General features: G+C 32.2%; 1 protein-coding gene across 3 annotated transcripts in view; it reads right to left on the bottom strand.

Moving 5' to 3' along the window:
* Positions 1-25,082, bottom strand: part of anapc1 (anaphase promoting complex subunit 1) — an 84,239-nt gene that overhangs the window by 48,219 nt on the left and 10,938 nt on the right. For all 3 annotated transcript variants that reach the window (XM_048203882.1, XM_048203884.1, XM_048203883.1), the window contains exons 13-21: positions 23,914-23,979; positions 20,496-20,633; positions 19,437-19,577; positions 16,522-16,582; positions 10,506-10,693; positions 8,729-8,803; positions 8,378-8,643; positions 6,028-6,119; positions 3,137-3,285 (exon numbers count right to left, since the gene is read on the bottom strand). In XM_048203882.1, the coding sequence (XP_048059839.1) occupies positions 3,137-3,285; positions 6,028-6,119; positions 8,378-8,643; positions 8,729-8,803; positions 10,506-10,693; positions 16,522-16,582; positions 19,437-19,577; positions 20,496-20,633; positions 23,914-23,979 (1,176 nt within the window). The remainder of the gene's footprint in view (positions 1-3,136; positions 3,286-6,027; positions 6,120-8,377; positions 8,644-8,728; positions 8,804-10,505; positions 10,694-16,521; positions 16,583-19,436; positions 19,578-20,495; positions 20,634-23,913; positions 23,980-25,082) is intronic.

Here is a 25,082-nt window from a genome sequence, read left to right as displayed (position 1 = left end):
CGACTCGGTGCTCGCAAAATGTCATTATGATTAGCTTGCAGCACTTTGCCATCTAACTGCTTGACATTTCCACAGAACATGTGTGTGAGGCAAGGGCACGACACCCAGCTCCTCTGCTCAGTGCTAACGCCCCCTGTTGGGCATCAGCAGTGACACGACCCTTCATTTCGTTTGAAAGAATTCAGTGAGGATGCATTAAATTGATCGAAATAAAGACATTTATAATTTAATCAGCGTATGATTCATGAAAGATCATGTGAGAGAAAATTCAGCTTTGCATTTTAACACTACCAGCCTTGGGCAACTAGCTGAAACAGATTTTTTGTTAAAATAAAATAAAATAAAATAAAATAAAATAAAATAAAATAAAATAAAATAAAATAAAATAAAATAAAATAAAATAAAATAAAATAAAATAAAATAAAATAAAATAAAATAAATAAAATTAGATGAAAAACTTCAGCTAAATGAAAATTTTGAAATGTTGCCTGCCTTGGCAACTAGCTGAAAGCTGTAAATAAAATAAAATAAAATAAAATAAAATAAATAAAATAAAATAAAATAAAATAAAATGAAAAACTTCAGCTAAATGAAAATTTTGAAATGTTGCCTGCCTTGGCAACTAGCTGAAAGCTGTAAATAAAATAAAATAAAATAAAATAAAATAAAATAAAATAAAATAATAAAATAAAATAAAATAAGATGAAAAACTTCAGCTAAATGAAAATTTTGAAATGTTGCCTGCCTTGGCAACTAGCTGAAAGCTGTAAATAAAATAAAATAAAATAAAATAATAAAATAAAATAAAATAAAATAAAATAAAATAAAATAAAATAAAATAAAATAATAATAAAATAAAAAAATAATAATAAGGATCATGTGACACTGAAGACTGGAGTAATGATGCTGAAAATTCAGCTTTGATCACAAAAATAAATTATATTTTAAAGTATATTAAAATAGAAAACCATAATTTTAAATTGTAATAATATTTCACAATATTATTGTTTTTTCTGTATTTATTATGAAATAAATGCAGCCTTAATGAGCAGAAGAGACTTTGTTCAAAAACATTAAAAATAGTAATGTTCCCAAACTTTTGACTGGTAGTATATATTAAAATAGAAAACAGTTATTTTAAATTGTAAAAATATTTCACAATATTACTGATTTTACTGTATTTTTGATCACATAAACGAAGCCTCAGTGAGCAAAAGAGACTTTTTTCAGAAACATTAAAAAAAGGGACCCCAAAATGTTTCTGAAGTGACAACCTGATTTAAATGCAAGAGTCTATCCCTTAAATTACCATAATATCAACCACTAAATACATGTTTTCAGTCAGCAGTCAGTAATGATATTAATTTAAGTTTCACAAGCCGTTTGAGGTGGACTTCACTGGAAGTAATGACAGTTTGCAGTTTAATACGTGAGTCAGATAACCACTCTGACTGATTCACTGAGATTATTCAGTCAAAGATTGGTCAGACTGATTCAAACTAGTAACTTTTGAGTTTGGGACTGAATGAATCACTAAAAAAACTGACTCAAGTGTTCAAAGTGAATCGAAGTAAATTGGTCGCACTGTAGAACATCTACAGAATAGGGGTGAGATTAAAATATGATTTCTCCATGAGGTGAAAAGCTGTCTCGTGATATTGCCATGACGGAGTGTGAGGGTGAAATTAGGATAGAATATGCCATCGCTACATTTGGGTCAATTACATTTTTGTCCAAAGGCCTTAATAATAATTATAAAAAACAAAGATATGACATCCAAAGTATGTAAGGTAGTACAACTAGATCTCTTTTATTGAATCCAAAAGATTTTAATTATATTTTGCTTCATATAAAGGGATTTTAAAGATTTTGAAGTGTCAAAAAGTCATTCGATTTAACCGTCCAACCGTTAAAATGTAATAAATGTATATATTTTTTATTCTGGCATGATTTTATAACATCATATATCAACATAGTGCAAAATGATGTCAAAATTATGTGTAGAAGTCGTTGCTTTGTTATGAGAAAGAATGTCCGGAAAAATTAATTTTATTGATGTCATTTGGAGTAACCAATATAAAGGGACCATTTTGCATAAAGTCAGGTGCTCATGTGACAGGATGTGACATCATTCAGACACCTGCAAAGGACCACATGATCATGAAGCAAAGTAACTAACTCTCTCTTAACTATTTGATAAATTCATGTTTTCTCTTGATCATACGCATGTCCCGAAACATCAGATCATTCGGTGCAACCGCTATAAAACATGGAAAATGTTGGAATATTTTAAAAACTTGTACTAAATATAAAATGTTTGATTGTTCTTTTGCTAGCTAGCTAGATATCAGCCTGTTAGCATTGATTGAAAATATCGTCATTCAGTAAAACTGAAATTTTGGTTAAACCGAATGACTTTTTTGGTGACAAATTTTGTCCATCTTGTAAAAATCAGTGTTAATTGATTATAAAAACCACAATCTCATTGTTAACACTTAATAAAACTTCAAAATTAATTATATCTCCATTATTTTTTTAAAAACCTTATTCGTCAATGACCCATTTACATTACGCCTCCACTGTCATTTTGCTTTTTATAGAAATAAAAGCCATTTAATTCAGTTGGATAGCGGTCGCTTCATTTCCATCCAACATGAGGAGCAGAGTCGCACGTTCACTGATCACGTGACGAGAGTAAGTGGCGAGATGACTGACGAGACTATGGCGGAGGATTCGTTGCACAACAGAGAGTCTAAAAAGCGTCTGATAAATGTCTTATCTTGTAGAATACATGCTCAGCACCACCGCTCCGTATTCAGAGTGTGCACAATCGCGAAATAGAAAGCGAAAGTAAAACGCGAACGCGCATTCAAACGCGATCTGTCTGAAGAGACTCGTATGAAATCATACAGGAGAGAAGCCTGTCAGTTGAGTTTGTGGCAAATCCTTTTACAGTGCTTGAGTATTGTTGTCAAATTCATAAAGTAGAACAAAAATGAATGTCTCAAACCCCTACTAGAGAAAGACGTGACTACCTGAATTTGTCAGGAGTGTATTGGGTTTTAGAATATGGCTGGACTGGACCTATAAAACCAGGCATAAAGACTTAACTTTTCAGTGGTATTTTGTTCCTTACCAGCACCAGTAGTTTGGTTCTCTCGCAGATGCCGGGCAGATAAGGAAAAGGCGCCACATCTTGCCCTCGGAGACAGCGACTGAGCCAGCTGAACACACACGGGACCTCTCCGTTCAGGAACACCGGCCAAGTCATCAGCTCCATCTGAGCTGCACACGGATGGACGACATGACATGTAAAGCTGAGCGACAAGCAATACAGAGCTGTTTATATTTCTTTAAAAATGATTATGGAGTCAGAAAAATTTTGTTACGTTTTTGAAAGAAGTCTCTTATCAGGCTGCATTTATTTAAAATACAGTAAAAATTGTGAAATATTATTACAATTTAAAATAGCTGTTTTCTATGTGAATATGTAGTAAAATGTAATTTATTCCTGTGATGAAAGCTGAATTTATTTGATTAAAAATACAGTAAAAATTGTGAAATATTATTACAATTTAAAATAGCAGTTTTCTTTGTGAATATATAGTAAAGTGTAATTTGTTCCTGTGATCAAAGCTGAATTTATTTGATTAAAAATACAGTAAAATTTGTGAAATATTACTACAATTTAAAATAGCTGTTTTCTATGTATGTTGTAAAATGTCATTTATTCCTGTGATCAAACCTGAATTTATTTGATTAAAAATACAGTAAAATTTGTGAAATATTACTACAATTTAAAATAGCTGTTTTCGATGTGAATATATAGTAAAGTGTAATTTATTCCTGTGATCAAAGCTGAATTTATGATTAAAAATACAGTAAAAATTGTGAAATATTATTACAATTTAAAATAGCTGTTTTCTATGTGAGTGTTGTAAAATGTAATTTATTCCTGTGATCAAAGCTGAATTTATTTGATTAAAAATACAGTAAAAATTGTGAAATATTACTACAATTTAAAATAGCTGTTTTCTATGTGAATGTGTTGTAAAATGTAATTTATTCCTGTGATCAAAGCTGAATTTATTTGATTAAAAATACAGTAAAATTTGTGAAATATTACTACAATTTAAAATAAAATTTCTATGTGAATATATAGCAAAGTGTAATTCATTCCTGTGATCAAATCTGAATTTATTTGATTAAAAATACAGTAAAATTTGTGAAATATTACTACAATTTAAAATAGCTGTTTTCTATGTGAATGTGTTGTAAAATGTAATTTATTCCTGTGATCAAACCTGAATTTATTTGATTAAAAATACAGTAAAAATTGTGAAATATTATTACAATTTAAAATAGCAGTTTTCTATGTGAATATATTGTAAATGTAATGTATTCCTGTGATCAAAGCTGAATTTATTTGATTAAAAATACAGTAAAAATTGTGAAACATTATTACAATTTAAAATAGCAGTTTTCTATGTGAATATATTGTAAAATGTAATTTATTCCTGTGATCAAAGCTGAATTTATGATTAAAAATACAGTAAAAATTGTGAAATATTATTACAATTTAAAATAGCTGTTTTCTATGTGAGTATGTTGTAAAATGTAATTTATTCCTGTGATCAAAGCTGAATTTATTTGATTAAAAATACAGTAAAAATTGTGAAATATTATTACAATTTAAAATAGCAGTTTTCTATGTGAATATATTGTAAATGTAATTTATTCCTGTGATCAAAGCTGAATTTATTTGATTAAAAATACAGTAAAAATTGTGAAACATTATTACAATTTAAAATAGCAGTTTTCTATGTGAATATATTGTAAAATGTAATTTATTCCTGTGATCAAAGCTGAATTTATGATTAAAAATACAGTAAAAATTGTGAAATATTATTACAATTTAAAATAGCTGTTTTCTATGTGAATATATAGTAAAGTGTAATTTATTCCTGTGATCAAAGCTGAATTTATGATTAAAAATACAGTAAAAATTGTGAAATATTATTACAATTTAAAATAGCTGTTTTCTATGTGAGTATGTTGTAAAATGTAATTTATTCCTGTGATCAAAGCTGAATTTATTTGATTAAAAATACAGTAAAAATTGTGAAATATTATTACAATTTAAAATAAAATTTCTATGTGAATATATAGTAAAGTGTAATTTATTCCAGTGATCAAAGCTGAATTTTCAGCATCATTACTCCAGTCTTCAGTGTCACATGATCCTTCAGAAATCATTCTAATATGATGATTTGATGCTCAAGAAACATTTATGATTATTATCACTGTTGAAAGCAGTTGTGCTGCTTCATATTTTTGTAGAAACTGTGATACTGTTTTTCAAGACTTTTGATAAATACAAAGTTCAATAGAACAGTGTTTATTTGAAATAAACATCAATTTAATGCAAACTTGCTGAAAAAAGCCTTAATTTCTTTAAAAAATAAAACCTTTGGAATATACACTGCAGGACCATTTAGGTGAACAGCAAAAAGGTGATTAAAATGATGAAAAATTGAAATTATGATCAGTTAATGCATCAAAAAACAAGTATTTATAAAAATCTGACAAAATACAATTTTAAAACATATTTAATAATTAATATAAATATATTAATATATTATAAATTAAACAAATTATTTATATTCTAGGAAAAAAAAAAAAATGTTAAAAACTGGCCTACTCTGAAAAAATATGCATGTACACAAAATACATAAAGACAAGACTTTAAATACTTCCTGCCTTAACTTCCCGTTTCGAATGGAAATGCATCAACACAGGAGAGAACAAACCTTTTTAATGGGACTTTTAACCAAGTCTCAATGTTGAAAAATAAAACTTCATGTCTATTTTATGCGTCGACTACCAACAGAACGCTACAAGGCCTGTCACTCAAACCCTACATGAGGCTAGAAGCATAACGCCTAACAGGTCAGCACTGTCTGGTAAATGAATAGAAATGCCTTTAGCTGCTAATGAGGAGTCCCGACCGCATCGATCGGCTCGTACCTTGATCAATCACGCAGGCCTCCTTGAACGTTTTGATGAATGAGGGGTAATCGCGCCAGTACAGATCAATGAAATCCTCCAGCTGTAGGTCCCTAATGAAATGAGAGAAAACATGATTCGTTGGTAACAGAGTCGTCAGGCGGTCAATATATACACTAATACTGGAATAAAAGCCAGACCAGGGCATGACTCACACGGCACAGTTTAACACGCCGCTGATTAATGAGATCTGTGGTTTGGATGCTGTACGCCTGAAGACTCATTACTAGTGCTAACTAGTGCGGTATTGACCAATATTGTGAATATCACTATGATGTTAACATGCTTTTTATTTTTATGATTTCATCTCAACAGCTTCTAAACAGGATCTTCGAGTGCAGCCTCATGTTTCTTCCTGTTTCTCACAAAAATCGGTTTTATTATATATATATATATATATATATATATATATATATATATATATATATATATATATATATATATATATATATATATATATATATATAGTAAGTGTTTTCGCAAATATAAAATAGCATATAGTGTTGTAGTATGCCGTTATTTTTTGCGTTATTTTGTTTTGTTTTTGTTAAATAAAATAAATACATAGTGTTTTTAATACATACAAGTATTTTGTTTTGATAGATAAATAAAATAAAGTTTGTTTTTTAATAAATGTTTTGATAAAGTATTTTGTTTATAGAATAGAATATATAAAATAATTTATAATACAAATATGATGTGATATATTAAATAAAATATACAAACGTTATGGTCTCAATTTTGTATAAATAAACTGTTTTGTTTTAATAAAGTATTTTGTTTTGAAAAATGAATAAATAATTACTACTTTGTTTTAATAAAGTATTTTGTTTTGAGAAATAAACTGTTTTGTTTAAATAAATAAAATATTTTGTTTTGATAAGTAAAATAAATACAGTTTCATTTTAATAAGTGCATTTTGTATTTTGTTTTGATAGATATAAATAATTACTACTTTGCTTTAATGAAGTATTTTTTTGGTAAATGAATGAATTAAATGCATATTGCTTTTTAATAAAAGTATTTTATTTTGATAGATAAAAATAGTGTTTTGATTTAATAAATATTTTGTTTTGATAAGTAAAATAAATACAGTTTCGTTTTAATAAATAAAGTATTTTGTTTTGATAGATAAATAAATAATTACTATGTATTAATAAAATATTTTTGGTACATAAATTAAATACATATTGCTTGTTAATAAATTTTGTTTTGATAGATAAGTAAAATAAATAGTGTTTGTTTTGATAAAGTGTTTTGGTTTTCATAAATACATAAATTAAATACATAGTGTTTTTAATAAATAAAGTACTTTGTTTTGAGAAATAAAATAAACAATTTTTATAAGTAAAATAAATACAGTTTCGTTTTAATAAATAAAGTATTTTGTTTTGATAGATAAATAAATACTTCTTTGTTTTAATAAAGTATGTTGTTTTGACAGATAAATAATATGTTTTAATAAAGTTTTTTGGTAAATAAATTAAATACATATTGCTTTTTAATAAATTAAGTAATTTTATTTTGATAGATAAATAAAAAGTGTTTTGATTTAATAAATATTTTGTTGTGATAAAGTGTTTTGTTTTAATTAAGTATTTTGTCTTAATAAAATAAATAGTGCTTTGTTTTGATTAATTTTTGTTTTTGTTAAATTTAAAAGATTTTTAAAGATTATTAATTTATTTATTTAAATTAAATTATATAAACTAAATATATATAAAATATTTAGACGGAATAAAGACATGAAATTGTTTCTAGTGGTCATCTCTGAATAATAAAGTGACAATTATTTTCAAAAATAACAGCAGGTTAAATTGTGGGACATATTATGTTTCAAGAATGAATGGGCTGTCTGGTTGAAATGATGGTTCCTGACTGAGAGAAAACCATTTAAATATATCAATAAATATATAAATATATAGAGATGTGTACCCAGATATTGCCCAGCCCTATTGCTGACCTACAAACAACAGGCGCCAAAACAATATGCACAAGTCAACAGAGGATTATCGTTACGGCTGGCCTTATCTGGTCTTATAATGCATTATAATACAATGCTTTTAAATTTCTAGCCCACATGGGTTTATCAAACGGCAACCAATTAAACTCTCACTGCTGTTTTGTTTATGTCCACATGACGGCATGCACTTGACATTTTAATAAACAATGAAAAACATTACAGCTATTTATCCTATTAATAATTAGTGTACACCACAAAGAAACGCAGCACTGGGAGTTGGGTGACATGAGTCATCTGGTCTCACCCACTTTATTCATTATTATTCCTATCAAAAAATAAAATAATTACTTGGCCAGCTGTTGCAGCAGCCCGACCAGCGCTCTCGCCCCGCTGCGCTGCAGCTCATCCAGCTTCAGGTCCTCATAGAGCAGATGCAGAACGTAGAAGAGCACAGGGATGTGTGGGAAGAGGAGGGCAGACGACTCCAAACCCAGAGCAGACTCGTGGTCATCCACTCCACCAGGGGGCGACACCGCCTCCAGGCCTTGAACCGCCACCACAGGTCGCATGGAAACTTGCCAATGGTAGTCAGAGCAACGGAGGTACGCCCAATCCTGTTGAAGTCACAACCATCTTTATAAGCCTTTCTGTCTAAATCAACATTTCTACCTGAAGTTCAGAGAAGAGATGACCTCTGACCTCATCTGAACCCGTGTCAGCAGGACGGGCCTTCTTCGGGGCGATTACTGGAGAGAGAGGCACTTCAAAATGGAGCTGTGGAGATGCAATCATGTTAAAGAGCATTTAAGACGGACAAGAGCTTCATTCTCCAACTGGACATTTGATAGATAAATAAAATAGTGTTTTGTTTTAATAAAGTATAAAGTAAAAAAATACATATATAGTGCTTTTATATAGTAAACATTTTGTTTTGATACTTTTACAAATATGTATTTATTTAAACAAAATTATAGAAACTGCGAGCAACAAAAAATTTCTGAAATATACAGTGTTTTGTTTTAATAAAGTATTTTGTTTGATAAAAATTAAATAAAGTATTTGTTTTTGATAATTAAAATAAAGAGTTTTGTGTCAATAAATATTTTGTTTTGATAGTGTTTTTCATTCATTAAAAACTACATATATAGTGTTTTGTTTTAATAAAGTATTTTTTGATAAATAAATATTAAAAAAAAAAAGATTTTAATTTTAATTAAATTATTAAAAATATTTATTTATTTAAACAAAAATATATAAACCATATGCAAGCAAATACGATCTACAAAACAACATTTCTGAACACTTTACACAAGATTTACACAAAAAAAAAAAAAAATCGAAAAATTTAAAGATCATATTTAAAGATTTAGATTGTACTGGGCAATATATCAATAATTATTTATCATATTAAAATATCAATAATAATAATTTAATTTGACTAATTTTAAACTGTATGCAAGCAAATAAGATCTACAAAACAAACTCTGAAATATACTGTTTTGTTTTAATAAATAAAGTATTTTGTTTTGATAAATAAAATAAACCGTTTTTTAATAAATCAAGTATTTCGTTTTGATAAATTAACAGTGTTCTGTTTTAATAGTATTTCGTTTTGATAAATTAACAGTGTTCTGTTTTAATAGTATTTTGTTTTGATAAAGTATTTTGTTTTTGATAAATAAAAGAGTTTTGTTTCAATAAATATTTGGTTTCGATAAAGTATTTTGTCTTGATAAAAAAAATACATAGTGTTTTTATATAAGAAACATTTTGTTTTGATACATTTTTTAAAAATTAAAAACTTTTTTAAAAATATGTATTTATTTAAACAAAATTATACAAACTGTAAGCAACAAAACAGAATTTCTGAAATATACAGTGTTTTGTTTGATAAAAATTAAAGCATTTTGTTTTAGATAAATAAAATAGTGTTTTGTTTTAATAAAGTATTTTGTTTTGATAAATATTTAAAAAAAAATTAAAAATATTTTTACAAATATTTATTCATGCAAAATTATATAAGCTGTATGCAAGCAAATAAGACAAAAACAAACTCTGAAATATACAGTGTTTCGTTTTAATAAAGTATTTTATTTTGATAGATAAATAAAATAGTGATTTGTTTTGATAATTTTTTTTTTTTAAATAAAAATGTATTTAAACAAAATTATATTAACTATGCAAACAAGTAAGATCTACAAAACAAAAAATATACACAGTGTTTGTCTAAATAAATAATGTATTTTGTTTTGATAGATAAAATAAATAGTGTTTTGTTTTAATAAAGTATTTTGTATTGATAAATAAATATTTTTTAAAAATTAAATTTTTTTTAAAAATATTTATTAAATTTAAACAAAAATATATAAACCATATGCAAGCAAATTAAAGCTACAAAACAAAATTTCTGAACACTTTACACAATATTATATTCCATATTCCTCAAGGTTATCAAACACACAGACGTCACACTCACGTTGCGTGTCCACGTCAGCCGCTCTGTGTTGTAACCCATCATTGTCATTAGGCATGTAACAAACAGATTCCACTCCAGGTGCATGCTGGGACCTCCAGGGGCGTTATAGCTGTTATACCACTTGACCAGCACTTTCATGGCAGTGTCCTTGGGTAAAATAAACCTGATGGCCTGCAGGCAGCGTTTGACTGTGGGAATGAAAGAAAGATCAGCTGTTAATAACAAAAGTCACAACTGTAAGGTGCGGCGCTTTCTGTAATATTTCAGTCTCTAGAGAAGCCTTGTCATTTACTACAGTAAAGCTGACCGAGTGGATGAGTGTGAGTGAGTGGAGGCGGGGCTAATTAGCATATTCATAGATCCACGTATACTAAATGAAGCAAGGGTGTCGGGTTACATTCAAGCTATTTTAAGGCATCTTTTACCAGGAAAAAACATTTAAATATGCCATTTTGGTGAGTTTTAGAGGCACTTTGATGCATCATTCATGTCTGAAGCACAAATATGTGGGAAGAGACGCATGCTGAAGTTTAATACCCAAGTATAACCAATTGTTATGATGATGCACCACTAATACATGTGATTTAGTCAGCTGTCACCACAGATCTCTGATGAATTAATACCATAATATTAGATTAACATTAAAAATAACCTAATTTTTAGGTCGTATCGCCCGCCCCCGTGTGTGTACATCAAATGTAAGTGTAGGTGAAGATAACGGAGACGAATGTTCTCCGCGGAGGTGATCCTATAGAAGGTGCACACGGAGGGGGCCGGCACTTCAAAGGACACAGCCGGAGCTGGAACACACATCTGAGCGAGGGGGTGGAGAACAGAGGGGAACCAAGCGAAGGGCCACTACACTCGAGGAGGTTTATAGATGACTGTTTGCCAAAGAGCTCGACTGCGTGACACGGGGGATACATGACCTGATACAGAGAGGATGTTGAGATATGAGGTTGATTTCTGCAGCAAGATGATTTTAATTCGGGGTTTTTTTTTTTTTTTTGAGTAAAAGCCTTGTTATGTGTATCAATAGATAATTTGAAAAAAAATCTGAACGATTTGAATATTCAACATTTAAGTATGGAAACATTTCCATTTTTCACAAAAAAAAAAAAAAGTAATTGCGACTTTTTAATCTCAGAATTCCGAATTTATTTCTTGCAATTCCAAGTCTCACACAATTCTGAGTTTGTAGCTTGCATTTTTAAGAGTTAAAGGGGACCTATTATGCCATTTTTGTGTGTGTTTCTTTAAATGCAAATGAGCTGCTGCTCCCGCCCCCTTTCCAGAAGAGGGCGGAGCTTTAACAGCTCAACAACAACAAAGCTGGAGAATCTCACGCAGCCAAAATGACGAAAGTGTTCAGCCTTACATTGTTCAAACCGGAGTCGACACTGATGGAGAGACTCAGGAAGAAGTTACAACTTTTAGAAACTATCCCTTTAAGGTTTTTAAAGACATACACATAATAATTTCAATAAATAAATGTGTCAGGTTAAAAATAGTTAATGCACTATGAACTAACATGAACAATCCTTAAATTTTGTCTTCTACATAACATTATTCAAGATTAATAAATGCTTTTAAAAGAGATCACTCACTGTAAGCTAATGCATTAACTAACATTAACAATGAGACCGTGTTATTTTTGTAATGTCATATTCATTAATTTTAGACTACTCTAAAAAATGTTGGGTTAAAAACAACCCAAGTTGGGTTGAAAATGGACAAAACCAGTGATTGGGTTGTTTTAACCCAACTCTTGGGTTAAATGTTTGATCAACCTGTTGGGTAGTTTTATTTAACTCAACTATTGATTAAAAATTACTGTATTGATCACTTAAAATGAACCCAAAATATGATGGAAATGAAAATGTATTAGTATGTTTAATAAACGAAAATGTAATACGTTTAATAAATAATAATTAAACAAATCAACATTAAATTGCTTATTAATAAATGTTCACCTTTTGATTATTATTGTTGCTTCTAGTAATTGTGTGTCTGATTTTTAATTTTGGGTTCATTTTAAATCAGACATATAGTCATTTTTAAACAATAGTTGAGTTAAATAAAACTGACCAGTAGATTGATCAAACATTTAACCCAACCACTGGGTTTGTCCATTTTCAACCCAACTTGGGTTGTTTTTAACCCAAGTGTATGACTGGATATATTTATTTGGATAAACTTTATCAGTACGTTGTTGCAATATTATGTTTTTTTGGTCAACAGTATAATTCAGTATTAAATTAAACGTGTTTAATTACCGTCATGATGCACAAAGCTTGATGTCTTGAGACCTCTCAGTGTTTCTGTAGTCATTTTGTAAAACTCAGATCCCGATTTATTTGGCATAAATGATGTGCCCAAGGATCTGTCACTAATGAACGCACTTATGCTTTACTGCGAAGTACGACTGTGAGTCATTCCTGCCACTTTCTACATTTAGACATTTGACCTTTTCTAATGTGTTTACTATAATTATTTCAGGAAGTATACATGATACATGCTTTGGGTCTGTTCATGTCATTAGAGCGGTTTGCTATTGACTTATTACCATTACAATGTTCACCACAAAGCATCGTGGGCGCAGGTTTCCAATGGCGTTTTTCTTGTCCTTTAGTCTTGGACTGATTGCGTGCGACATCTACCCATCCAGCTTTCTTTACAATTTTCTCAATTAATGCCAGCTTCCTGTTAATAAGTGCTTTAGTCTGAAAGTGCTGGTCTTTGTACCACTAATAAAGTGGCATTTTATTCAGGCCCATCCTGACCTTTTGCTGTTTGTTTGCTAATTAAGCTCCAAGCAAAGTCATTGAGAGTGTGGTGGTGTGACGCTGAGCGATAACGAATAAAAGAAGTGGAAAATGGCATTTTAGATATCACTAATTCATGTTTAGTTGTGAACAAAAAGACTTCATGCCTTAAATGCAGATATTCATCGCTGGACGTGGTCACTGTTCTCTCAAGAATTAGTGACGAGGCTGGATGAACAAATTTTAGTATTTTACAAGACCAAGGGTCTTCACATCTTTACTGACCTTCTGTGTCTTCAACAAGCTGTGTGATTTGAGGAATCATTCATGCCTCGAGCTCAAGCTTGTGGGATTCAGATTACATGCTGAATCCTAATACTTTGGTTTAGATGTTTGTTTAAATTACTATCCAAAAGTATGCGGAATAGCGATAATCAATCTTAAAATATGGACACCCATAACTGCAGATTTTTATTCCAGAAATCGCTTTGTAAGGACTACAACAAACGGCTGGTAGGGACTACAACAAGCTTCTTCCTGGGTTTGTGACATCACAAACCCTAAAATTTACATAAACCCCGCCCCCGAGAACACACAACAAAGAGTGACGAGACGAAACGTAATACTGTCGACGAATAAAAACGAGACTAAATGTGGTTTACAAAATAAAAACTATGCTAAAATGTATTAATTTTCGTTGACCCAAACGAGACGAGACGAAATGTTTTAACGTTATTTCATCTCGTTTAGTCGCGTTATTATTAGTATTTTGCAGTATTTCTGTTTCCTGTGTCTCACTTAGTGTTGCTTTCGTCAACGAAAATTCTGACTAAATATCATCGTCAACGAACCTTTATCACGTGACAAAAACGAGACGAGACGTGACGTAAATGCTGGTCATGTGACGATGACTATAATTAAATGTATAATGCAATATTGTTGACGAATAAAAATGAGATTAAATGTGGTTTACAAAATAAAAACTACACTAAAATGTCTTCATTTTCGTTAACCAAAACGAGACGAAACGAAAAGTTATAACGTTATTTCGTCTCGTTTAGTCGCGTTATTATTATTATTATTTTGCAGTATTTCTGTTTCCTGTGTTTCACTTCAGACTCGCATCAGGTCGCACTGCGCAGACGCAGGCGACGTCACTTCCTCTGACATAGAGAAAGGGACCGATATGTAGGTAAATATGTAGATTGCACGTGCTCATAACTTCATGAAAAATGCACAGATCATAGAAAATGCATTATTTAAAGCAGATTCTCACGATTAAAATGAATCCAAAGTCAATGATCACAAGATATTACTCATTGAATGATTTAACATACTTGGCTAAAAACATGTCTCTCATCTTTCCGGGATGCAGTGTGTATCCAATGTTCCCGGACCCATCCATGTTCGTTTTCCAACGTGGAATAGCACAAAATGCTCCGCTTTTTAATGCATCTAACCATTTTGAAAAACTCCTAACAAGTGCTGAGAAGTGCCTCTAAACCAGAGTTTACCGCCATCTAGCTGCGAAAAAAACTACTACTTTATGCTATCACCACAAAATTTGAACCAGATGCAGCTCAAACCTTTTTGCCTTCCTGAGTTATTCCATACCAAATAAAAAAAAAAGAAAAATTATAAAAACAATTACATATTTTATAAGCAGTTTTTCAGCATGGAAATGTCTAAATGTAATGTAATTTATATTTTCTAAAAATTTAAAAAGTGTTTTATCAAGTGATACCCACCTTTTGACTCTCCTTGCTACAGTTTTGGAGATATGAGTCTTTACTTTTGTGTAGGGCTGAGTATTGTCACAATTTTCACAATTCGATTCGATTACTATTCACATGCTTTCGATATGACTCGATTACGATTCGATTCGATATTGATTATTTTGGATGTAGTATTTCAGTTTCAGCACATGGTAAATTTTCTAGAGGAAAAAATCTCTCAACTAATGCTGTAAACTACACATGAGAGTCAGCTGGTACTACTATAATAATACTGAAGGTTAAATTAACTTATTTATATACAAACACTTCAATTACACTTGATGATGTTATTATTATAAATAAAGTTTAGAATTACATAATCATATTTCTACTCCAATTCGTTTTTGTGAAATATAAACATTTAAATCGCGGCTGTCATAACTGATTTATTCAAACATGCATTAAATATTGAAGAACATTAAAGATTATAATGAATATGTAACGGTGCATAGCTATATATTGCGATTTATTGGATGAGAGGCGCTACATATTCTGCTCATTCATCAACTGAAAACAGACTAGGCTAATGGATTCTTGGGATTTAATAATCAATATCGGTTCATAAAAATGAGAATCGATTAAAATCGAGAAATCGATATTGTTTACCCAGCCCTACTTTTGTGTATGTCGCTCAGAAAAAAACCTCTAAAAAAAGTCTTCAGTTTTTAAAGGGTTAAGAGACATCTCAAGGCATTATAAAGTATTATCTATAAGGTAACAATAACATAATAAGATAACCTTGTTTGAAATGGGTTTTGGTTTCATCTATACTACTATGTACTTATACTATATTGACTGGGATAAATAGAATTGCATTACTAAAAAGAGACTAAAATACAATTTTCGTCGACTAAAACTAGACGAAAATAGTCATGGATAATTTTGATTAAAATGCTCAGTCGACTAAAACTTGACTAAAAAGAGTATAAACGTGACTAAAACTAATAAAAACTATAAAATGACAGCTTGACACAAAGACTAAACTAAAATTAAAACAGGCCACCAAAAACAACACTAGATTCTCCAGCTTTGTTGTTGTTGAGCTGTTAAAGCTCCGCCCTCTTCTGGAAAGGGGGCGGGGAGCAGCAGCTCATTTGCATTTAAAGGGACACACACAAAAATGGCGTGTTTTTGCTCACACCCAAATAGGGGCAAATTTGACAAGCTATAATAAATGATCTGTGGGGGATTTTGAGCTGAAACTTCACACACACATTCTGGTGATCTTATATTACATCGTGTAAAAGTAGCTATTCAAGTGTTTTTGTAAACATTCCTATATTTCTTCACATCACAATATATACTGCAGAAAATAGCAGTTTCAAGCAGCCCTAACGTGGGGTGTTTTAAAACGAGTGTTTTGATGGCTTGTTGCGCCTTTTCAAACACACAAACAGCGTGTGACTCAGCTCTGTGCTGCATTGGAAGCGATGCATCACGCTGTTGGACAGTATTTATCCGAGCGCTTTCTCTTACCCAGATCTGAAGTGGCCACCTCAGGAATGGTGATTCTTAACATGGAGCCGGAGCTCAATTCCTGAACAAAAGAAAAGTGAGAGGCGAATATTAGCAGCACATACTAAATTAGCAATACGAATCTACAGGCATCACGTTTCTATTTATATCTGGTCGAATTTAGTCAAAAGCAACCAGACTATTGTTGTTCCCTTTGCTAAAATAACTCGAAAACAAAAGAACAATTGCAATGCAGCAGGCATTCTACAATGACTTGGACGAAAACAAACCTTAGACGCTGGCTATTTTTAAAACCCTTTCTCTGAAGCATATCATCCCACATAAGTTGGTCGCGGCGAGATTGCTTTGACAGGCCTGCGAGGGGATTTCTTCTGGTAGGACATGACGTTCAGTGGGAAATGACAACGCAGAGGGGCTGACTGCAGGGGAGCAGACTTTATTGAGTCTTGTCAAAACAGTGACGGGCTCCTGGTGCACATGTCTGAGCCGCCACACCATGTCGGTCATGTCCTGTTACTGTGGCAGCCCTCAATTACAGCCGGGCACTGAACGACAAAAGCAATTACCAGATCCTGCCTTTAGCAGCAGTGGTCAGCACAAACACAAACGCAAGCATCTTGACCCTCTCTGACATTTTGAAAATGCATTTAGAAAGCAGCTGCTGCATTTATGTCGGTGGTACAGACGGCGATACGTCGTGCATTTTGAGATTACAGGCATCAGATAAAAACTGTGTCCACTTGGCTGAATAACAAAAGAGTAAAATATACTGACAACTCGGTCAAATTTTTTATTTTATCATGAATCTGGGGTAAATAATGTATAAAATAATGTTAATTTTACCCCTCATTTGTTATCAATGAATAAAATATAGTGTATAGTAAAATATATGCATAAATTGTAATTAATTCAGTAAACGATGCGTCTAAACAAATGCACTGTATATTAGAGATCCAAGATATATTGGTAATTATATCAGTGTTGGCCAACATTTATTAATTATAATTATTTTATATATTATTTTATTAATATATTATATTATTTATTTATATATTATTTTATTTTATACTAATATTCCAATATTTATTAATTAGCTGATATTAGAAACAGATTGTTTCAGAACTGATTTTCTTTTATGCAAATTTTAAAAAGTACCGACTATAATAACACAAGACGTGTCACTCGTATTGTTTTGAATGGGAGAAAGTGCAACGCGCAATATGGTGGAATAAGTCCCGCCTTCTAAATAAGAGCCAATCGCCGATTGGTAAAGTCACGCATCACTGCAGCGGCTGTTAGAAGCTCCGGTTCCTATAGAAACAGTCAGACGCACGCTTAGGACTGCACATGCGCATTTGATACATGCAGATTTTTTGTCATGATTCGAGCGTTTAGAAACAGAATTTATGTTGTCAGATTTCATTGGCAATTTCAAATATAACATTTAATCGAAAGCTTGGCGAACAGCTTTGGAGAATTTGATGTTTCCCCATTCAAAGAGATAGGAGCTGCACTTGAATGCCCGAGAGGCGTTTCAAAGATGGACGCCGAGTGAAATGACTCATCTTAAAGGGACTTTGGTGTCAGTGTGTTAAAAGGTATTAAAGTCGGCATAAAAATTCTAATTCACCCTATATATTTTGTACATGCATGTTATAGATCTCATTCTGAACAATTCAGCCATGCATGTTTCTTTTTTATTATGACCTCTCTTTAATCACAATATCATAACTTGATCTTCTGGTGAAAACTTTAGTCCGCTTAAAACGCAAAATCTCAAAATTCAATCAAAAGCTGATGCAAAGAACCAAGTTTTCACCCTACATTTCTTTCTCATTAATCTATGAAGTACGTCACAATTTGGAGATCTGTCGCTACTTCCATTTTGTTGAGACTTTTAATGTCTGGTTTCAATTAAAAGCGTGCATGATATATAGCTTCATGAACCGAGAGAAACAATTATAGCTTAAAGGATTAGTTCACTTCAGAATTAAAATTTCCTGATAATTTACTCTCCTCCATGTCATCCAAGATGTTTTTATGTCTTCAGTGGAAAAGAAATGAAGGTTTTTGAGGAAAACTTTCCAGGATTTTTCTCCATATAGTGGACTTCACTGGGGTTCAACGGGTTGAAGGTCCAAATGTCAGTTTCAGTGCAGCTTCAAAGAGCTCTACATGATCCCAGACGAGGAATAAGAATCTCATCTAGAGAAACCAAAAAAATATATAAAATTTTAAACACTTTTTAACCACAAATGCTCGTCTTGCACTGCTCTGTGATGCGCCACGCATGACGTAATCATGTTGGAAAGGTCACGGAAGTACCGATCCAATGTTTACAAAGCAAACGTGTAAAGACTAAGTCAAACAGCCTTAAAAAGGTGAAACAGTGATGTCGAACGATTTTGAAGTTGGAGGAGAATGTGATTACATAATGCGTGGAGCATCACAGAGCAGTGAAGACGAGCATTTGTGGTTAAAAAGTGTATAAATGTTTATTTTTTTTAGTAAATGTCCGATGGTTTCTCTAGATAAGACTCTTATTCCTCGTCTGGGATCATGTAGAGCTCTTTGAAGCTGCACTGAAACTGACATTTGGACCTTCAACCCGTTGAACCCCAGTGAAGTCCACTATATGGAGAAAAATCCTGGAATGTTTTCCTCAAAAACCTTCATTTCTTTTCCACTGAAGAAAGAAAGACATGAACATCACATGGAGGTGAGTAAATTATCAGGAAATTTTAATAATAATAATAATAATAATAATAATAACAGCATCATATCAATTATAACCCATTCTAAAAATACTCAGCCCTCTTCCTTGTCTCTAAAAGAGCATTATAATGATTTCAGTAACGCTCAGCTTTGACTCAGGAATATCAATAAATATGCTGAGAGGTGACGGCTGCACTAACCAGCGTGACTCTGTTGCTGACGGGGTCTCGGAGGGTTTGGATGTGAGGTGCAGCGTGCTGGAATGGAGAGTCGTCCAGCCATGATGACTCGTGGTGCTGCGTCGAGCTGCGGAACTCCAACACCGGAGACGGCATGCCAATCTGAGAGCAGGAGATGAGGAATCGGATAATCAAACACAAAAGCATTAAAGAGTGACAAGGTTCATGCCCATTTCCGTTTCCATTTAAAGTGCTCCTGTTATGCTTTTTCAGATATTACCTTCCATACAGTGTGTAATATAGCTGTTTGTGAACGTAAAAAGTCTTACTTCCTTTAAGTTTGTAACAAATTTGCATAATGCCAGCCTATGATCTTGATTGGATGCCTGTGAACAACATCAACCCCGCTTTCAAACACTGTAGAGACTGGAAAATTTAAGTGTTTTTTGGACTGTGGATGCATGTGAACCTGTCGTAGGATAGGTTAGGAACCTTTAAAATAACAAGAGGCACTTTAACATTCACTTTTCCTAATAAAAAATGCATGAAATGCTCAAAAATATTACTAAAAAAGGTATTTGTGGATGCTTTTTTTGACCATTATTGGCAATTATCTTAATAAAAAGGAACAAATTGTGTGTCTATAATTTGTTTGTCTATACAACAACATCATCATCAGGCCTTAATGTAGTTCTGGGGATTTGAAGTGAATAAAAAAGCTGTTTGTGGTTTAGGAGGCATTTGCTTTTATCAATGGTGTAATACTTCACGTTAAACATTAATAATTCATTAAGCACACTATCAATCATTGATCTCTGTTTCACAAAATTAGATTATCAAACCAGCCTCAGAGTTGTTTTTGTTGTTTAAGAACAAAAATAATGGAGCAGGCCATATTACTGTGATTTAATACTGATATTGATCCACTTGTAAGAACAAAGTGGAAGGCCATTAGCATTAGGACATAATATCAAGAGTCCTCTCTAAGAATGTAGTCTTGTCTTACATATATGACTCAATTAGTCTAACTAATTGGCTAGAATATAGCACACACACACACACACACACACACTGCAGTACCTCCTCCAGTCGGCTGATATGCTGAACCGAGGCCCTGGCGGGGGTGCTGATGTTCTCCAGAGGAGTGATTAACGGCGGCTGGTGGTTCTGCACACTGAAGGTAGGAGACAGAAGGCCAGGGACGAACACTTTGCTGACCTGGAAGTAAAAAAAGTCATGATTATTAGCTTAGAAACTGGATGGTTTTGTGTTACCAAAGCCTTAAAACTGAATTACTTCGTAGGTAATGAGAATAATAATTCTGTTTATGTATATAAAGTAGGTGTGTCAAAGCGTATGTGCATCTTAAAAAGAGCCGACTGAAAATTAAGGACCAATTTTATCGCTCATTATATACTTCTTATTTTTATTATTATTATTATTATTATTATTTTTGGAGTAGACTTTATTTATCAATTTTAAAAGTAACGAATCACATTTAGTGCATTACGTGTGCACATGCACGAACAATAAGTTGCTGGCTGCAGTTCACTTAACGGCCACCGGTGTCGCTAGTAACAAGAGTGTCATATCACCCCTTTAAGAACGTTTTTGTAGCTAGTAACTAGTTATATCTAAACATTTAGATATAACTAGTGCTGACAAAATAAGAGCTTTCAGTTAACACATGCAATTAATTTTTTAAGTTTAATGCATTAAAAATATTTTTATTAATTAAACGGTTTAACTAAAAATGAAAATTGTCAATTATTCATGTTGTAAGACCTTCGTTCATCTTCAGAACAAAAATTAAGCTATTTTTGATGAAATCTGATGGCTCAGTGAGGCCAGGCAAGTTAATTAACACTTTCAATGCCCAGAAAGCTACTAAAGATATATTTATATCAGTTCATGTGACTACAGTGGTTCAACTTTCATGTTATGAAGCGACGAGAATATTTTTTGTGCGCCAAAAAAACAAAAACGACTTTATTCAACAATATCTAGTGATGGGGGATTTCAAAACACTGCTTCATGAAGCTTCGAAACTGCCAGTCACGCCCCCCAGTGGTGAACCATTGAAACTTTGAAACACTTATGACGTAATGAAGCCTCGTTTACTGAAATCACGTGATTTTGGCTGTTTGATACACGCTCCGAAACACTGATTCGAAACAAAAGATTCGTAAAGCTTCATGAAGCAGTGATTTGAAACCTAGATATTGTTGAATAAAGTTGCTATTTTGTTATTTTTTTGTGCACAAAAATATTCTCGTCGCTTCATAACATTAAGGTTGAACCACTGTAGTCACATGATCTGTTTTAAACATGTTTTTAGTACATTAATGGATCTTGAGAGAGGAAATGTCACTGAGCCATCGGATTTCATCAAAAATATCTTAATTTGTGTTCTGAAGATTAATGAAGGTCTTACAGGTGTGGAACGACATGAGGGTGAGTAATAAATGACAGAATTTTCATTTTTGGGTGAACTAACCCTTTAACTTAACGCAATTAATCCCTTTTTTCCATCATGTTCGGCAGCAGCAGCTCTTAAAGTGACAGCAGCCTAATAAACTAGTTGCTGTGATGATGTCATTAATGTTAATCAAAGAACAAAGATAACATAGAAAATTATAGCTTTAATACGGATTAATCTATATTTCATTTATAATTTATGCAGTGAAGACTGTAAAGTGTTTGATAACTATTCAATTTCTATATATTATATATAAATATATATATATGGCCACAGGTAAATATGAAAAAAAGGGCCTATAAAATAAGCCTAATTAGTGTTTTTGTGGTTTTTGATACATGTAACCTTAATAAATAAGGTTATGACACCAAAAGCTACTAGATTAACTCACTTAAATTTTAAATATATGTAAACAGTAAGTAATAAAACAAGAACAAATAATCAAATTACAAGTAATAGCACAAATAAATACAACAGAACAAACATAAACGAAATAAATGGTGCTTTTCAGGTTATGTAGGCTTAAACAGGAGATTTTCAGGTACAGAAATTGTAATCTAATGCATAGATTAAACTTTATTAAAGTCAAGAGCAGTTACAAATGCATAAATAATGTTTTTAAATGATGAAAAATAAAAAGTTAAATACTGTTATTTGAAATTATTACGCAAAACAATGCTGTGGACTTTGTTTAGAACCATTTTCGTTGGCAAAAGAGAGCGAAAAAGGCGATTTGGTGTCTAAAATGTTAGTCACTGCTTGTTTATTAAACTGTACATTGTGTAAAATCTATATCACATTTGTAATCATTTTGATATTTGGAGATAAATGGTGCTCATCGTGTAATATTGGTTAACTATATTAAATTATATAAATATAAAAAGACATACAGGTGCATTTTTGGCCCTTATCTTGAATTCTGGAGGCATTATAAATGCATTTTAATAGACTAAATCATGCGGTGAAAGCGTGCACTCTAAATATGCACGTGCACTAGTCTAAACTACATCACATAGTGTATGCATTCACAACAAGAATGATAAATAAAATAACAACGACACTGACATCATTCAGTTTATCTTGAGCGCGCTGCAGTTTTGTCATTTCCCGCTTTAAATGCTCGAGCTCTTTAAAGCAGGATGGATTCTGATTGGCTGTCAATGTTTTAATGGAAAGTATAACGACACGCTACAACAAGATAAGTGTCTCTTGATACCACAGACCCTGAAACCTAGTATTTTCTAGGTCTAGCTCTCTAGTGATTGGCTGAAAATTTGATTGATCAAGGTGACCTACTCAACAGAATACAAAAGTGTTATAGTATGTGATATGATCTGTCCTATATAATATAAATTAATGATTTTTGGCCACTTCAGGCTTCCTTAACCAATTAAATTGTGTGTGTATGTGTGGGACAGATCACCATCACATACAATATAACTAAGACGAATAACATTGGGATGCAGCATTTGTATTCAGCTGGATAGGTCACCTTGATCAATCATATTTTCAACCAATCACTGGAGAACTAGACCTAGAAAATTGGTTAGAGGTGAGTCATCCACATCTGAAACGCACATTATCATCAAGAGGCTTTTTATACATCAATCACGCATACATCTGCAAGTAGCATTTAATGACATTAATACATTATATGAATCTAACAGTATAAACAGACATGCCTGTGTGTCTGCAAAGAATCCCAGCATTCTCTCCAGCACTAATGACAATCTCTCATCCAGAGATGAGTGACTCACCTGGAACCAATTTTCAAATCTCTAGTGATTGGTGGGGAACATGATGGAATGAGATGATGTATTAGACTCAACACTAGGCTTTGAGCGCAAATTGTAATGCACGGATGCCTTCGGCTTTTTTAATAAAGGAGAACTATGCATGGCGGACACACTGCATATTACAGACATCTCAGAACAAAAGAGCCGAAAGTGGAAAAAATGACTCAGGCCACTAATAATGTCATTTCAGAGGTGAAAAACCGCAGATGCAATCAAGCCTCACCCGTGTGACTCCTGTGTACAACACCAGACTTCCATTGGCCTCGAGCACCAGCATAGCATGGATGTCCTGTCAAGAGAGCATGAAATTTAGGTGCGGAGGAAAAGACAACAGACATTCGAGATTTACATGCATTACGTTTTAATTTGTAACGGTGTAAATTATTCATCATGATTAGAAGCAGCGAGATCTGATCACAATGAATTCTGTGAAATGTGACTCTACTCTACACAAGGAAATGGCATTTGCAACCCATTTTACATTGATTTTCCAATTTATTGGATGGGGAAAAGTGGGTGTTTGGCTATTAGTTAACATTAAAGGGGACATATCACGAAAATCTGACTTTTTCCGTGTTTAAGTGCTATAATCGGGTCTCCGGTGCATCCACTAAGCCAGAAAAAGTGAAAAATGACAACCCAGTAACTTAGTTTTGGCAAATCTTTCTCTGCAAGCATGTGAAAAAATGAGCCGCTTGTGATGTAGGAAGGGGATCTTATTATACAGGGTTCCCACTCTAAGCCAAATGTCAAATTCCCTGACTTTTCCCTGACTTTCACTGACTAAAATGCTGAATTTCCATGACCTATAATGAAGGGAAAAACTGTTGCTCTGAGCAGACAAAAATCAGCCTCAGACAGTATTTTAAATCTATACATTTGCAAGCTTTATTTGCTTGTTCACAGATGTTTTTAGTACAAAAAAAAAGTTAAACACTCATACACACTACTTTTTTTTGTTTGCACTTAAATGCACTTTGTTATTTTTCTGTACTATTTCTACAGAAATTAATTTATAGTTTTTATAATTTCAGGGGTTAAACGCTTTAGAAGATTTTCTGACCATCTTGGACTGTTTGACACTAGGCTGTTTTATTGTAAGTCTGAAATAAATAACTAATAATTATTAAAGGTGCCATAGAATGGAAAATTTTAATTTATCTTGGCATAGTTGAATAACAAGAGTTCAGTACATGGAAATGACATACAGTGAGTTTCAAACTCCCTCCTCCTTATGTAAATCTCATTTGTTTAAAAGACCTCCGAAGAACAGGCGAATCTCAACATAACACAGACTGTAACGTAACAGTCGGGATCATTAATATGTACGCCCCCAATATTTGCATATGCCAGCTCATGTTCAAGGCATTACACAAGGGCAGCCAGTATTAA

Source organism: Megalobrama amblycephala, linkage group LG10, assembly GCF_018812025.1.
Source record: "Megalobrama amblycephala isolate DHTTF-2021 linkage group LG10, ASM1881202v1, whole genome shotgun sequence".
NCBI lineage: Eukaryota > Metazoa > Chordata > Actinopteri > Cypriniformes > Xenocyprididae > Megalobrama > Megalobrama amblycephala.
Note: the sequence above shows the minus strand (reverse complement) of the source record. Positions and strands in the feature narration are given on the sequence as shown.